Source organism: Pogonomyrmex barbatus, unplaced genomic scaffold (assembly GCF_055798465.1).
Source record: "Pogonomyrmex barbatus isolate J1 unplaced genomic scaffold, ASM5579846v1 scaffold3, whole genome shotgun sequence".
NCBI classification, from domain to species: domain Eukaryota; kingdom Metazoa; phylum Arthropoda; class Insecta; order Hymenoptera; family Formicidae; genus Pogonomyrmex; species Pogonomyrmex barbatus.
In genome coordinates this window covers 3,622,565-3,640,514 of record NW_028297127.1, presented here as the reverse complement: position 1 = coordinate 3,640,514, position 17,950 = coordinate 3,622,565, and the positions used below count along the sequence as shown (strand labels likewise).

At 36.5% G+C, this 17,950-nt stretch overlaps 1 protein-coding gene across 1 annotated transcript in view; it reads right to left on the bottom strand.

Annotated features, from left to right (window-relative positions):
• Positions 1-17,950, bottom strand: part of dpr1 (defective proboscis extension response 1) — a 303,032-nt gene that overhangs the window by 32,806 nt on the left and 252,276 nt on the right. The window contains exons 4-5 of the mRNA XM_011644328.2: positions 6,800-7,019; positions 1,524-1,621 (exon numbers count right to left, since the gene is read on the bottom strand). Coding sequence (XP_011642630.2) covers positions 1,524-1,621; positions 6,800-7,019 — 318 coding nt within the window. The remainder of the gene's footprint in view (positions 1-1,523; positions 1,622-6,799; positions 7,020-17,950) is intronic.

The following is a 17,950-nucleotide window of genomic DNA, read 5'->3' as shown; positions in this document are numbered from 1 at the left end:
CGTTTTGTTAGAACCCGGCATAACAAAAGAAAAATAGTGATCGGCAGTAAAATGGTACAGCAAACGTATTTGATATCTGTGCCCACTTGCTTGTAAATTACAAACCATTCCACTCGTCTATTTCTATTTACGATATTTCATATCGATCGATTTGACGAGAGTTGCCTAATAACAATTTTTCTTCGTGACTCTTTTTCCCAGGTTTTATATTCTATATTCTTCTTTCTTTCCGCTATAACAAAATTGAGAAAAGAAATAGAAAAATCTTGTAAATGCTTTAACATAATAAATATGAAAATGGTATTCATGAATAAATTATAAATTATAAGAAATGTAATATTTAAAAGTGATTAATCGTGACAAAATTGTGTAAAGAAAAATAATATTATTTAATTATGTAAGATATAAAAATTTAAATAATAATATAATTTATTTTATAATTAATTTTATAATTAATTTTAATTAATTTTATAATTTATACAAATAATTTGATATATATTTATATTATAAATATAAAAAATTATTGAAAAATAAATCAAAAGGCTAAATATTTTTATTATTTCCAAATTAATTATATGATTATAATTTTCTCAGTTATGAGGCAGTTAATGATCAAGATAGTCGAGATAGTCGAGGTTTTCTCTATAATTTGAGTTCGATTGCCTATCAAAGAAACCGCTTTTTAAACGGCCAGCACGTTCTGCCTTTTATCTTCGCGAGTCTTCCTCTAGGTGGATATTACGCTTTTTCATAGACTCGGCCAGAAAACGCAATGCCGTCGACGATATTGAGCTATTTTTATACATTGCCAGATGATCATAAGACGAACGGAAAAACACTCGTGAAAAACAACAGCTATGCGGACAATAAGCTGACAATGTGCCACGTGTGTATGATTTACGCATTGTTCGCTAAATCACTCGCTTTTTTCCGAGGAAAATAAAACTTTCGACAATTTTGATAATCACACATATTTATAATTAAAAAGTTATTACATGTATGCGAAAAATATATGTTACAATTGAGATTTATGTTCCATTGCAATTCGATGATAAATTGAATACTTTATTTTACAAATTCTTTAGTTTTTTTTTGCTATCTTTCCTTCATAATTTCCTAACTTTTATTCAGTACGAAAATAAAAGTAAAATAGAAAAGAATTAAACAAAATGTTGTTTTGATATATACATAAGTTCATAAAATAGAACACGATCTATTACTGATGTAATTGATTGATGAGAAAATAGCGGCGACTTAAATCTACAATTTACTTGAACGATCGGAAATTAAAATTTATTTTGAACGTTCCGGTCAGAGAAGTATCGCTTTCATTTTAATTTCCTACACGACCACGTGCGTGAAGATTAAATCGTCGGTAAAAAGATATGCCATGCGTGAAAGGGTTAATGAACTATGATAAATAAAGGCCGGGTGTATCGCGGCAACCCTGGGATAAGTGATCGACGCGTGTACGGGGATTATCTTGTCGCGTGGATCAGTTATGGCATTTCTGACGGACTTACCATTGATCACGTGCACGTTGACACTCGCTCTCTCTGCCACGGTAGGAACGCAACTGTAGTTTCCGGAGTCACTGGGCTTCGCATGCGTGATCCTCAATCTGCCACAAAAGGTAATATAGTTTATCGCTACGTAGTACATGGAATATGTATATTACAATGCATATCTGATTTGTGTAACCGTCATTAAATTGGTCACGGTAAATGCAAGATTAAAAAATTTCCAGGTAATAATAAAGATCGCGCTCTTTTTACAATGCAATAATGTTGTTTTCAAAGAAAGGAAACGTTTAAATTGTTGAACACGAGAGAGATGTTATTCGTGTCGTTTTCACACACATTGTAAATTAATAAATTCGCATTTTATTGTGTTAGTAATGGATTTGGGTAATTGGGTAGAAACATTTTTTTCTGTTTACAGAAAATTGTTTATATCTGCACGTAGCGCATGTTGGCTTAGTTAAAAGAGGTAACTTAAGGTAAAGATCGGTTAAAAATCGGGGAGTATTAATCTTAATCAAAGAGCAAAAAATACAATAAAAGAAGGAGTAACGCATACGGAGCTAAAAAATTACTACTCGGTCGTTAGGATGCCATATATGAAGTTCTCTTTGAAGTTTGCTCTGTAAAGGATTTTCCTTCGTCTCGCGTGTGCTCAAAGAAAAGCTATTACCCGAGATAAAAAATATAAAATTTTCTTGAAAATGATATGAGAAATATAAAATTAATTGTACCTATGAATATTTTACATACAAATTCGATAAAGAAAATATTATTCCGTTCTACTTTTAATAAAATTAAATGTATTTCTAGAGAGACTAACGTGTACAATGTTCTAAAACTATCACATGTTTCTTTTATTTCATAAACTGCTTCTATCATGAAATAACTTCGCGTTATTATGGAATATTTAAAAGCGTTCATAAAATTTACAACAGGATCGTTATCGCGCCGTGTATGCATTCTATATAATTGTTTTGATGTCGTGTACATAAGCGGCATATAGTTTCGTCAAGGTAGTATAAACTACGGGATCATATAAAATAACTAATGACACAACTAATAATAAAGTATCGTTAATTTAGTGATAATTATCCATTAGACGTTATTAGCGGTAGCGGTCCAATTACCCCATTCTCTTCATTGCATAGTGCATTGTGCATATTTTTGTGCAAGGTATCCCTGATATGCACGACGCAAATTTCATCATATTTCGAGATCTCTAAATACGATCTAGAGATATTTCTGTATTATTAATTAAACCGCACACTGTATGTAGACGATGGAAACGAGGTATGCAATAAACGTACAGAAATTATATATATTTCAAGAATGTGCTCGCTACACCGAAGTTAAGATTACCGTTGCAATACTAATAATTAAACTAGTAATATATCATCGGTCTATGAAAATCTTAAAATTTGTAATTTTTAATAATAAAATATTAATTATTGAAAAATTGTTATAACATAATAATACTTGTAATTATATCAATAATTATCATATCAATAATTGGAACAATATTCAATAGAATATTAAAAATTATAAGAATATTTAACAATGTAGAATTATTATAATTTCTATTACCTTTCGGAACATTCGATAATATTTATATATCTACCTTGTGTTAATTGATATTAACTTTTTCGATCACATATCATGGTAGTCATCAATTTCTCTCACTTAAAGTTTATATTGTTTTCAATCAATTCGTTCGACGATGATAATCGAGAAAGAAGAGAGAGAGAGAGAGAGAGGAAGAACGGAGGGACGGAAATTTTTTTCATTCGTTTTTTGTTTGTTAGATACTCTCGTTACTGTTACGTAGCAAATTGGGTTGATCAGACCGATAGAAATCGGAACGGGATCGAATTTTTGTGATGTATCGCGTGTCGGAAGGGTTTTGTAAGCGTCGAGCACATAGTTCCTCAAATATGAATATTGAATTGGTCTGAACGCAAGGAACGCAATATAGAGAGAAAATTGCAGCTAGACGCAGAGACGCATTAATAAACTGTACGGCCGCGTTGCGTTAATCGCAAAAGGAATAAACACGTAATATGCGCGCGAGAGAGTAATGTCGCGGACGCATAAAAGTTAATCGGCAGTCGGCCAATTTAACGACAAACCGGCCGGAAAAACGAACTAAATATACCACGAATGACTTCCGTCGCGTCAAGAGAGAATTATTATCTCGATTGTTTGATAATCGAATGAAAAATCATTCCAAAGTTTTTACGTTTAAGTTCAATAATTATCTTTGTCAAACTTTCAATTTGAACAAACCAAGAAAAAAAAAGTTAGCGAAGATTTAACTTAACGTATCTTTCTCAACGACCACTGGATGAGAGTATGTAGATAAGTTTTTAGAAAAGTTCCAATTGATATCGCCAATATAGAGATTTGTCCGTTATATAAATATTAATAATAGCCGATCTTTTGTTAATTATCTTTGGCGGCTCATCTCTCTAATATTCGCGTGCTGCAGGCCATCGGTTTTAGATAAGAAGCGGGACATAGTTTTGCCGAGTGTATGTAGGGTATATGTGGACAGCGTGGATATTCACGTTACACGATATATTACATCACGTGAAGAAGTTGTGCCGCTCCCAACAGATTATCGATTACTCATTTACTTCTCGCATTTCAGTAGTTAGCTTCATCGCGCAACGTCGTAATGCATCGCACTCGTGGGACCAATAACCGCCGCTTAAGGCTACGAGTAACGCTGTCCCGTATGCGGTTACCGTGCAATTCCGTGAACTGAATGTACCGCGAAATAATTATTGCGATGCCGGTGCGACAATGAGCTATAACGGCAGACTCGCTGGAGCCCGGGGATAATGAAAACGTATAGCGACGTATAGCCAGACTAAGCTCCTCGCAGACAACGAATCCACCATCTTCGTGCCTCGTGAAAAGAGATGGATAATCTCGATGCGCGGCGGAATAAAAGGATATCCGGTTATGCGCTAATATTATCGACAGCATGGACGATTTATGTGTGCGGAAGTTCCAGGATTGGAAATCAGACTCATAGATTAACTTCTCGTTTTAACGAAGAAATTTGAATACTTCTATTTTTTTTTTTTTTATGAATGATGTATCTACGGCGTCTGGGAATATCGTAGGAATGTCACTGCTGGATAATATAATGTACGGATAAATTCCTCATTTCATTCTATCCTTGGACTGATAGATTCAACGGAAATGCGAATTTAATAGCGGAATTTCATATCTCTTATAATTCCAAAAGATTTGAAGGAAGGTGGGATCCTTCATTTTACACATTTTACCTCATGCTAATGAATCGCGTATGAAAATGTATTGTTGACGCCATGTCGCGCCTATGTCACCGTCACCACGAGAGCGTTTCGACCGTCGTACTTTCAGACAGCCGGATGTCGGATTTACTGAAAGCGGACGTGTGCACGACGGAAGTCGCGGGGACCGGCAGCCGTGTGACAATTAATTCGCTTCTTGGGTCGCGGTCCCGTAAATTTGCCGGCGCGGTATGTAACGGTGTCATCGTGACAATCGTCAATCACGTCCAAAAACGGACGCGGGACGTCGCACGACGGACACAACGGCGGCGACGGCGGCGACGGCGACGGCGCAATATTCGGTCCGACACAAGCGACCTGGCTCAACGGCCAGGTCGTCCGAAATGCGGGGCATGTCCGATGCGTCTTCACGGTGCGCAGGCCACGTGATAAAGGGCCCTGTTGTCTCGGTCCTGCCCGGGACAATTAGAATAATCAACGCGTCACGCGACGCGACGCCACGACGTCTCGATGTCTGTCTTCTCTCTGGTATCTATTGAATAATGAGCGAATGAAAATTCAAGTAGAAAAATAGCAACACAAGCACGTAAAGCGATTGCTTTCTTCATATTTTTTTCATCATAGTTTTTAACATATTTTTTCACATTTAAAAAATGGGAAGTATGCGCGATAGAAAAATGGCTTCTCATACATTGCAATACGTGTACGTTGTTTTATTTTGAAAATTAAAATTTTTTTATGCGTATTATTATTTTGTGCTAAATAGTATGTGCATTCGTATCATTAAGTGAGTAAATAATGTGTAAATTATGATGTACGGAATAAATATTTTGTCGCCATTCTTATCACTTTAACGGTATGCGTATTTTTAAGACGACTCCGTAAGATCGCGGGTATCTCGAAATAAATTAATTTGAACATAGGATCAGTTTTTCAAAGAGCCACGACGACGTATAGGACCGGCGGGATAACACCACCTAGCACGCCATTATTTCTCATTATTTCCCCTGGGCGCGGAGAAGGGGGATAAGCGAAGAAACCATTTATTTATTTCGCTCGAAAAAGATACGGTTACACCGTGTGCGATGAAATATTGTACACGCGACAGATGATTCGATGAAAGAACCGTCGAGGGAAAAAAAGTATTTTGCCAGGACGACTAAAATCAATCGCGCGTGCTGAATATTTACCACTTGATGAAGTCGAAAGAAAAAAAAAAAAAAGAATCTGAACATAATTTAATATTACGTTTTAATACTTTGTATGTAACATTTTTCAGCTACTCTCGTCGGAGCTTATTTCAGCGCAGCATAAACGTGTTATTGCATCGCGAGCCCTTCACCGAACAATTTTATAAAATTGCGGCGTGCATATCGTTCAGGGTGGAACGCACCCGGTCGCGTTGTAGGATCCAGCTTTTAAAACGCGCTACAGCGGCGTTGTGACAAAAATTGAAATATTTAAACTGCGTTAAAATGTGACGGCCACAAATATATAGCGCGCGTGATCCTTATTTTTTATTTATTCGACATGCTCACTCGACTGGAGCCGGTGTAAAAAATTAAATAGCACTTCGTAACAATATCACGGGCGGGCGTGCACGTTTATGAGGGTTTTCTCCGTGCGGAAGTGATGACTCTGAATGTGCGACAAGCATGACGAGCTTTTTTCCCATTTTGTTCATAGCGCGCAAACGAGTTTCGCGTTAACTGAGTTTTTGATATTTAAAACATAAATTATACTACTCGCGCTGTCGCGCGAGGGAGGGATATTTGTGAGTAAACAGGTTTATTTAGTGTCTTAACCACGAAAAAAACGACTGATAAGTTTTTGCCCGTTTTCTTTCATGTCATACAAAGCGCAGTTTTATTTATCGCATAATAGTATTCAATGTAATTTAATTTTATTTTTTATTATATAATAATTATCACAAATATTTTCCAAGCTCGAGCTTTATTATTTAGGAAGCAAATGAAATTAATCATTCATTCGTACCTCGACGTGAGAGCGTCGCTCCATTCCGTCTCGACGGTTATGCGAGGCTCCGCGTCGATGTCATTTTCTGATCGCGGTGATGTCACCACCGCTTGAGTTCCTCGGTACCAGGCTACCGTTCCCAGATCGTGAGGACCTTGTGACATGAGACACGTTAACGTCAGAAGACTTCCGGTCTTCACGTAGATATCTGCCGGGCCGATTATTCTAGCTCGTGCCTCTGTAACAGAAAGCGATTTCAAGTTGAAGAATGGCGCAAGAGCACTACTTGGCTATAAATATTGATTCGCTCGAGAAGATTTGCAAAGTTTAAAGATACCTTGTGTACATCTATGTATACGCACTATTGAACATTATTGTTATATACTCGTCATCGATGACACGCGATAATGCGCTTAATAAGCATAAACTCATCGAAGTGTTAGAAAAGATTTTGCATCACAAAGTGCCGAGTGTAATTTTACGGATGCGACGAAACGTAAATACATAAAACAACGGCGTACTGGAAAAATAAATCGCTGAGAGACAGTTTTAATCATCGAGCATTCGTTTACGCGAGTTTACACGTGTTGCATCGAACTGCTCGATAAAGCTATATCACGATGTAATAAAAGGTGCGTGATTAAGTTGAAAAAAATTGATGGCGAGCCACAGATACGGCGTTATTGCTTGTGCAGTGGTGTTCGATTAAAAGCATCGATAATTGATAAAACATGACCGATTACCTATGAGTGGTTTTATAATAGTCGCATCTGACGAAAGAATATTTATATTCATTTTCAAATATTCATGCGAATACATTTATAAAAGCCATATTTATCTTTTTTACGGATAAGCTCTATATCTTGGCGCCTGTAGCGTCTTATGATGATATTTTGAAATCATGAAGTCACGCAGTATTCATATACAACATTTTTTTTCTTTATATTTATATTTATAATAAATTGCAATTTTTAATAGTTTAAATATGAGCAACTGATTTGTAAGACGCATCGATGCATCATTTGCATAAAGAGGCGCTGTGAAAAATAACGACAATGCATTTCGATGATGTCCGATCGATAAGTCACACACGACTGTTTACTTTTCACCCAATGGATTCCCCTCGTCACGGTTGGCCGTTCGGGTTTTATATCACATCGCGATGACCGGGCGCATTCTTGCCGAGCTGTCATCCTGAGTCATAGAACCGCGTCTCGATTCTATCGGAAGAGGCAAAATGGATGTGTCGAATTTGAAGAAGACGCGGCCTTGCGAAGCGATAAAAAGGACATTCAAAGGCAAAACTCATCTTCACGAGAAACGGCACCAACTTTCGTGCCAACATCACAACATTACTAATTTTGAAACGCCGACATCACCGCGAACAAGGGATCGATAATTTTATACTACTAATAAATCACAAGTATAAACAGTATCACGGTACAATTAATTAAAATGTAATACAATAAATTAAATTTTTAATTAATTTGTCAATAATTTAATAATAAATTCTGATTTGTTTATAATGTCCAGAGTTATTCATTCAAAAAGTAAAGTTTTCGCTAATAAATTTTGGTTAATTAATTCATTAATTATATGTATATTATCATATGTATATTAATATCATATTATTTTTCTAAAGTAATCTAAAAAAAGAGTAAAAAGTAAGTTTTCATTAAATATTATTTTGTTATTAAAAATTAATTTGATTATACTGTTAAAGAAAAAATTCTGTAATTATTGACACGAATATGAGAAATTCGCCAGCAATCAGAAATTTTTCAAACGTTTACCGTAAAGTTTTTGCAGTATTGCCTTATTTCTGTTGCTAGACACCCTCGAAGTCATACGCAAGTGTCACTGACATTTCGAATACGCTGTCAAGACAAAGACAGAAAATCTTCATGATCTTCTTTGATATCAACATGATTAAAAAAGACAATTGCATTATCTTATTTTCTTTTTTTAAACCATTTACTTTTACTAATTTACTTTTCTCACAATTATACAAATGCAAATAAAAATAAAAATTAAATAAATTGTATTCAAATAAAATGTTATAAAATTAAAATTAAAATTAAAAAAGAAATTAAAATAAAATTTATTTTATTGCTCTTGCGCTTAATCTGAACAACCATATCGAGAGTTTGACTTAAACATTTTTTAAAATTAAAAACATTTATTTGAAAAGTGCGTTAGATAATGATGAAATAAGTAAAGAGAACGTTGAACAGATCTTTTTCTTCGTGAATGAAACTTTGGATTTAACAAGAACCTATATTTTATATTTTAAATCACGCTGAAAGCGATAACCTTTTTGTCTATGTCTTACCGAAAATCTTTTAGGTTTCGATGAGGTCCGATCAAGTTTCACTGAAAGATCGCCGTTTGTGATGCAAAAGATGCGCTGACCGTATTCCGGTAGGTCGTTTTTTTTTCTGCCTCGAAAGGCCATCAGCTTTACATTACGCTGTATTGGAGATTAGTTTCTTTGTGACCCGGCGGCGCATCTATCTCTCGTTTCCTACTGTCTCCTACATGGTGTTTACGTTGTTCTGGATCGATAGTATACGATGGTACTCTGTACCGACCAAAGAAGAAACGAGTGTGCTTCGTCCAAGTTTTTGTACTTTTGTACAATGTGCAAACTTGAACTTACCGTTAATTTATCGTTGTACTTTATAAGTGATTTACATTTGTAATTTATATTTATTGATTTAAATTTATAATTAAATTTTTTTCTTTTTTATAAAAAAAAGTTAAATATATGTATATATATATATATATATATATATATATATATATATAACAGAAAATTTTAATAAGATTACAAATTTACCATTTTTTATTATGTACAGTTTTATTGTCAGATTTGTACAATAAATGTAATAATTATTTACAAGATTCAAAGAATATTCATTACATTCTTCTGTTTTTAGAAGGTTTTTTTTGAGCAGCAAGATAATTTTAACGAAACAGAGAAACCTAGAAAGTTACGGTTGCTTCAATGTGCATTTAATTGCACCCACGTTACAACTGTCAGATACATAAACACAGCCGGCTGGCGCTAATGGAAGTTCAACGTGGCAAATAATCGATTCCAGTTTGCGGAACATTACGATGATGTAGATTACACGAATAATTCTCAGTTCAGTTACGTATCAACGTCGGTCGGCGTACTTGCCATGATAATTACTTCGTCCAACTTGTGCTTGCGTTCGTGATAATAACGATACTGAATTAACGCGTTTGTGTGGAGAAAACATAATAATACCGATGTGATTATACATGTATATAATTTGCATTACACGTATTCTGTAAAAATAACAAAAAAAAAAAATATTTTAATTATTTAACTAAAACGATACCTTTGTTTTGATTGTTTAAGATAATAGATGTATAAATATCTAACATTTACATATTTATCTTCTTAATTAAAATCTTTTCGAGTCAAATTAAATTCGACTTGAATGCAAATGTATTCAAGTCGAATTTAATTTATATAATTTAAAGATTACAAGATAAACTTTATAAAATTTTATTGCACAAAACAAATTTAAAAAATTAATTACTAAATAAAAAATGTTTATTAAAACATAAACATAATAAAATATTTTCAAAGTTGTGAAGCAATCGAGCTTGTTTCAAGGCTATGAGAAAATAATGAGTCATATATTCAGGAGTATCTCTATATTCTTAGCAAGAATATCACTTCCCAACTGTATAATTGTCGTTAAATACTTTTAATTTTCATTTAATTTATTAGAACTAACATTGTTGCATAGAGATATGCAACATTGCGCATTCCCGTTCAAGATTGCGCATTTCACGATCCCCATTGTATGTAGCTTTGTCTCCATGTTGTTCATGCACATTACCATTCACCATTCTACTGGTAAGGAGAAATTGTGTCGGGTCTGAGTGCCGGTACAGTAATAGAGAACAGATTCCAATTTACAGCGCGTAGGAACAAGGAACCCTTAGATGCAGCTAATCCGATGTACGGAACGGCGTACACGGATGTATCAGCCGTTTAAGCTGCTTAATGTCAAAGTGACTCTGAGATACCTCAAGTAGTAGGTTTAAGTAGGTGTAACTTGTTTTATCGTATAACACGTGTTATTCAGGTGGTTGCAAACGATATGCTCATTCATTGAATATTCGCCATTAGAGGCGCGCGATAATAGCGACGAGAGAGAAACTCGTCGACGTACGACAATATCACAACGATATGACGATACATGAAATATCGCAATAGTAACATTTTTTTCTAGAAGTTCCTAAGAGTGTCGTTTTCATTTTAAATTCGTTACGAGAAGTCGAGGCTCGAGAAGTCGAGCCACATTTCAAAAGTTTTTTTTTACGGAAAATTGATCCTGGGACACGACACAATCTTAAAAGTAGCAGTATTTAATTTACGCATTTAATTTATTCTTCATTTAATTTATTCCGAGTTTTGATATGTTTTTAAGATAATGATAGTTAGATATGACGGAAGTATCTCGACTTTACTGTACTTCGTAGAAGATTCACGGAAAAGTTTGGCAAATGTTGATCTAGTCGGACACACGCAATGCCTTTCGCTGGAAGTATGTCTAGTGACTCGACTTATCACTTCGCGACGGTAGGTCCTTAGTACATTTATTTTATCCTTCACGAAATCCTCGTACGACGAATCAATAAACCGGCAAAGTTCCATTCAATCGCGCGAAGCACGGATTGAGTTTTTAGATATATCTGTCGCGTTGCAGTTCGAATTCGTCTCGAACTCGGTTAAAGTCGATAGTTCGAGTTTCCTCGGACATTGTTAAAGTTGAAACCAATAATAAATCTAAGTCTTTGTTATCAAACGCTTTTTCAGTTGTTAAGAATACACGACCAAAATCAGTATTTTTGCTATTAAATCGATGAGAATGAGATAATCACAAAAATAAAAGTTTTTCTTGCATAACTCCTTGCATTTAAAATAATGTATTAATTTTAACTAATTTAAGTTAAAGTTAATCATCATCATCAAAATCGCGATTAGATATTGATCATTTTTATTAAAGTTACATGCCTTATGTAATCGTATAATCTTTTAATACATCTACACTACAATTAAATCCAATTGTAAATTTTTTTTAATTGTTTGTATAAGATGTTTAGTAATGATATTATTATCTATTGCGTTGGAAATTTATTTATTTGTCAATTTTATATGAAACAGAATAACAGTTACAAAAAATTAAATCTTATAATATACATGCAATATGTTATATTTTTCTTTTTTTAATATTTTTTTTACTCTCGCTAATATTAAAAAAATTTGTATTATTTAAAAATTTGATTTGATGAATATAAAAAAGTAAAAAATATATATAAAAAAAATAGAAACATTTTTAATAAACTATGCTGATGACAATTTGAAAAAAGCACTATTTTTGCTAGTGAAAAAATATTTGTTTTTTACATTATCAAAAAAAAAAAATTCAACAGCAAAACTATTCACGTAATATGATTTGCATACGTATGTTCGGGAAAACTGTATCTCGTTTGCTTGCTTTAGTATCTATCGCCTATACGTATCGCTTATGGAATATCAATACAAATCTACTAACTTTTACACATGACATTTTATTTAATTTTCGTATCGACGAATTCGAATTACAGGCCCGTTTGCCGTTCGGCGAACGCCGCGCGCCGTTTATTGTTGATAAAAATACACAAATGCGATTTCGCCGAATACATTTTCGACGTGCTCAGCAAATGCGATTTATCGTCGCAAATTGTAATCGCTTTACTTAACGTTCATAAATGACACATTTGTGTCAGCGGAATTAGGACCGCTGTTGAATTTTTAACAGCGACATTGATCTCATTTTTATTTCATTTGCGTTATTGCTGATTTCGAGGGATCCGCGGGATCTACTACCTCACGAGATTTCTTATGCGATTGCGGATACTTGAATCTTTTTATTTTCCTCGCAATGAAAGATGTAAGAGAATCACAGAAGTATTTTGACTTCGGTCAGCGGCAACGATTTATTGCCGTATCGGCGGCAATAAATATCTATCGATTCGCGCTGCGATTGCTCCGTTATGGCGGTACGTCGAGGGTCAGGGACCGGGGAAGCTACCGTGTATACCGCGCACATTTCCACGTCGTAAAATTTGGAATGCTGCCCGGATATCTGGGTTAAAGCTCAAGTCCACTTCCAGTGGACTCCGTGGCGGAAAAGCGCGGGAAAGATACGTAGCATCATTTACTCTCGGCGACGAAATCGCATTCCGGCTCCGGGACACGAGGTTGCGCTTTAATCGATTTCCACCGAAGCGCGTATCTTCGCATACCTTCGGACAATAGAATGTACATACTCTCGACAGAAACGAGAGGGATGTTACCTCCAGATTGCGGAGGAAACCTTTTTGTACGTTATATCGTCAATAATCTTTTTGCTTTGAAAATATTTTATTCGCTATCAGAAGTGACCACGTGACCACTTCCCTTTGCGTATAGTAATTTATTTTTTTACAATCTAAAATAAAAAGGAAACTGAGTTTTTCTTACCTAGATAAATCGACACTCTTATGCATGCATCATGTTCCTCTAGGAGTTAATAAAAAATTACTTACCGCGGTAGCTGTTCTCTTAAAATTTATACCTGCGGCACTCGCGTAGTCTTTTTTTCCTCTGCTTAAGTTTTCGTTTCACGAAGAATGATGCAGCGCGGGAGTCTGCGATCTCGCCTCGTCGATTTATCGGCCACCGCGGTAGACGTGCGTTTGTCTTCTCGAGATAATAAGCCACCGCGTGGCCGTGTTTCTAAGTTCGCGGCGGCCACGATTTAGCGGCGCGAGGTGAATTTATGCGGAAGTCCAGGATGGGCGTAGGTGCCGGAACCCTAGGAAGTGAATTATTCGACTTCGGGGAAAGCGGGCGGGCTGCTAACTCCCGACGAAGGAATACGAACAATTGTCGCTGATGAAAATCACCCGGGCCGATTCGGTCGGTTTGACAATGAGAGAATTCCGACCGGAGGAGGAGAATCCCACGGAGGAGACGAAAAACTCGCGGCCGGCGACGTTCCTCGTAGTTAAAGCTAACGCCTTGGGGCAGTTTGCTAACCAGGGCGCAAAACGTCACAACTACAGGGAAAAACTTCGGGAATTTCCGACGATGATGACGCCACCGGGATGGACGGGGCAAAAACGACCCCAAGTGCGCTTTTAACGCTTTCGCCGCCAAAGGCTACTTGTTACTCAAAGTTATTATAAATAGCTAACTCATTCTCTCCGTCTATCTTCGGAGATTATTACATTGAAAACGGAAGATCCCTCAAACGAGCTATATTGGTATGCAGCGAAGTGCTTCGTGGGAGATTCATAGCTCCGTGGATTCATAGATCCCGCCAGATCTGTAGATACGTAGATTTATAGCGTCAGAAGTTACCACGTTATAAATGCATGAATACATTCATATAGACTATATTGACATTTCAGAGCCGCGGTTTTACCGACCGTTAGATTTGTAGGCACATCCGCGGAACGCCCCGGATTTTCTATCCTTCCCTTATATATATATATATATATATATATCAACTTTTAAGAAACGTACATTCGCACTGAGTGATAAAAATTTATCCACCGATTCTTCTTCTCCACCAGAAAAACTTTATGTAATTTTGGCCGGTAAGCCAAGACTTTAGGGCCACAAGTTATCTTTTATGGACTAATCGATATTACTGGCACAAACTGCAGATTGAGAAGGGAAAACTTTTACTTCCTCTTAGAAAACACGCACACACCTATGTGCACACACAGAGATTTCTTATCTTCTATTTACACAGAAAGCGGGTAATACTTCTTCTTGAACTTCACTTCTCAGCGATTCTTCTTCTCCGGCATTAATTTATCCGCGTTCGCGGACTCACGGACCGTGGCTGTGGCCGGATCGAACGCCCGGACGGGATCGGGAATCATTCCTCATCCGGCATGCAACGCAGGCTGCGGAACAAAAGAGATGTCGACCGACCCTCGCGGACAATATACGGGGTGGCGAATAGCGGCCATTAGAAGCAACGAAACAGTAGGTAAATGCATTCTGGCGCGGCTACGCGTTGTCCGGTACAGAAAGGGTGGTGACATATACACTCACACACACACACACACACACACACACACACACACACACACACACACACACACACACACACACACACACACACACACACACACGCACACGCACACGCACGCACGCACGCACGCACCGTCGTTCTCCTCCTCCCTCTCAGGGCTTCTCCCTCCCTCTTTCCCGTCATCAACGTTTCATCTCGCTCGCCATCTCTCTCGCCTGAACAGTCGTCCGTGTATTAATTATCTCGTTATGCCGCGCGTTCCACGGCTGGCCCGTAATTTATGCGATCTATTCCGGCCGCGTTCACACTCCCCGCGTTCGCCACACGGCCATAATCTACCCCCGCCGCTCGTGTCGTGCTACGGCTTTCTTTGGAGCCTTTCCGAATTTCCCGGCAACGATAGCATTAAATTATCAGTTATCGTTAATCATGACGAAACTAATTATCTCTTCCGTCTATTAGATAGGAGAAATACGTTAGATTAATGCGCCGTGAGAAGATTCAATTCTGCTCTAAAATTTAATTTATCATAATGATGTTTTAAATCGAATGTAAGGGAAGTATTGTTGTTTATATGTAAGTTATTACAGCAATGCTGTTGCATTACATTTTATGTTTTCTTTATTAACTCTTTTCTCAACTGTAAAAATGTTTTAATGACAATCTGACATCTAATATCTTTAAAAGCTTTTTATCTTAATTAAAATTAATCGAAAAAAATGAAATATTATTTATTTATTATCCAGTTTAGAAGATAATTATGCTAAAGAAATAATAATTTTTCTTAATTGTTCTTAACAATCATTTTATAAAACTAACTTTATCTTCGCAAAATAACCTTTTTCTTACATCTGTTTTTAAAAATAGAAACCGCAAATTATTAAATTATTTTTTATCACGGTCAATTTCAATTTCAATCGATAGTCGTTGAATTATTGCTTATACTATTAGAAATCTTATACATTCTATTCAATGTTAATTGGCAAACATTTTGGTCGCTGCTATAAACTAACGCTTCAAAAGCGAAACGCTAAATATTCTTTTCGTGCACATTTAAATCGGCAATTAAACTCGATGTTAAGCACGCACGCCTCGCCTGTTTCCAACTTTCGCAGGACGGTTTCTCACTTTTTTTTTTCGCTCGCTACCAACTTCCAGCTTTTAACTTCGTAAAAGTGTCGAGACATGGGTTCGTTTCTCGCGCAATCAAGGAGAGACGAGAACGATTCGTCGGATCGCGACCGCCTCTTCCTCGCAGTGATACGCCATTTAACGTCCCAATTAGGCGAGTTTACATTTTTAATTGATCGCTTAAAGTTCACTCTCGTTATTCCCGTCGTCGCTGCTACCGAGGCAATCAGCTGTGCAAACAAACTCCGCTGAATAAAACTGTACGATGGTGCATGGATGAAATTCATCGTTTGGACTCCTTCCCTCTCACCGGTCATGTCTATCCTCGTCCTTTCGATCCTCTTCGTGACCGTTTGCAAAAAAGTCCTTTCAAAGGCGCTTTACCTCTTCGTGTGGATTTACTTTTTCTGCGCTGTGACGATCGTCCTTCAATTGCGCGTTATATTTATCGACGAAATGTACATACCGATTACAGTCGGTTGCGAAAAAAGTTTTCTGGTTGCAAAATGTAAATTATGACGTTGATGTTTTTATTATGTATTAAGGACTTCATAAAGAATTTTTAAATTAAAAAATAATTAAAAAAATAATTTATACATCAATTTTTTAATAAAGATATTTTAACTATTATTATATCATAATTGTATAATTTCTTCTCTTGCTGAGTATATTTCTTTGACAACAAATTCTTTGACACGCTTTATCAAAGGAGCCTTTTAAGAGGCATTTGTCTTTTCCTTTGGACAGATCTATTGTTAAAGTACTATTGCACATTTCTGCTATTAGTGGTGATTACACAATAGCTAAACTTATTATGTTGTCCATTAGTTCTAAGCTTTCGACTTTATACCCCGCGGAAAATCGTTAGATATACGAGTAAAGGGGAGAATAGAAGATGGCGGTATGGAGTGGAAGAATGGGAAGCCCGATGAAATTACCTTGGTCACGTTGTTCCACAGAATTACGTGCCGTTCGTCGACAAAAATGATGAAAAATTGAGTAAAGCGATTAGCTCGATACAGCCGACAGTCAAAATTCCACTTCGATTTTTAATCCTACCAAGTCAAGCAGATCTTTCGACCGGGATTAAGGTCAAGGGATAGGCATGAACAAATTAAAATATTATCAGAGATATTTGTTTTCGCTTATTGCAAAAATTCGAGATGTACCAATATGTCTTCTAATAAATAGCGATGCTTCGTTAATATCATCCACCTTCGTGGAATATTATTTTTTAAACGAGCTGTGTCGTCGTAAATGTCAGAACAAGAGGATAAATTCTGCAGCAGTAGTCGTTACGGCGCGCCGCGTCGTACTTTTATATGGAAAACAAGTTTAACGATACCTAACGAAAGAATATTTAACATCTGTCGCTGGTGAAAGCAACGTTGCATCAACGCCAAATGACTTTGCAACAATCGATTTACGATTATTTGTCTCTCGTTTAAATTGACAACCCTTCGTCATCATAGTTATTTACTTACATGCCGAGCAATACGTTTCACCTATATTCGGCAGTATCGAAAGTATCGACATCGAACAAATCTCGATGTATACCAAGTTAAAAAAAGAGAAGATAAAAAAATGGGAAAAAAAGAGAAAGGATGAAAGAGTGGAGTATGTTCGTATCGGTTACTTTTATTCAAAAAGTATTTGTTTGTACAAGCGTAATATTTTTCGCTCGCTTATCGATCGTACGTTGAATGTATCGATCTCGATACATTGTCATTTACACACACACACACACACACACACACACACACACACACACACACACACACACACACACACACACACACACACACACACACACACACACACACACACGCACGCACGCACGCACGCACGCACGCACGCACGCACGCACGCACGCACGCACGCACGCACGCACGCACGCACGCACGCACGCACGCACGCACGC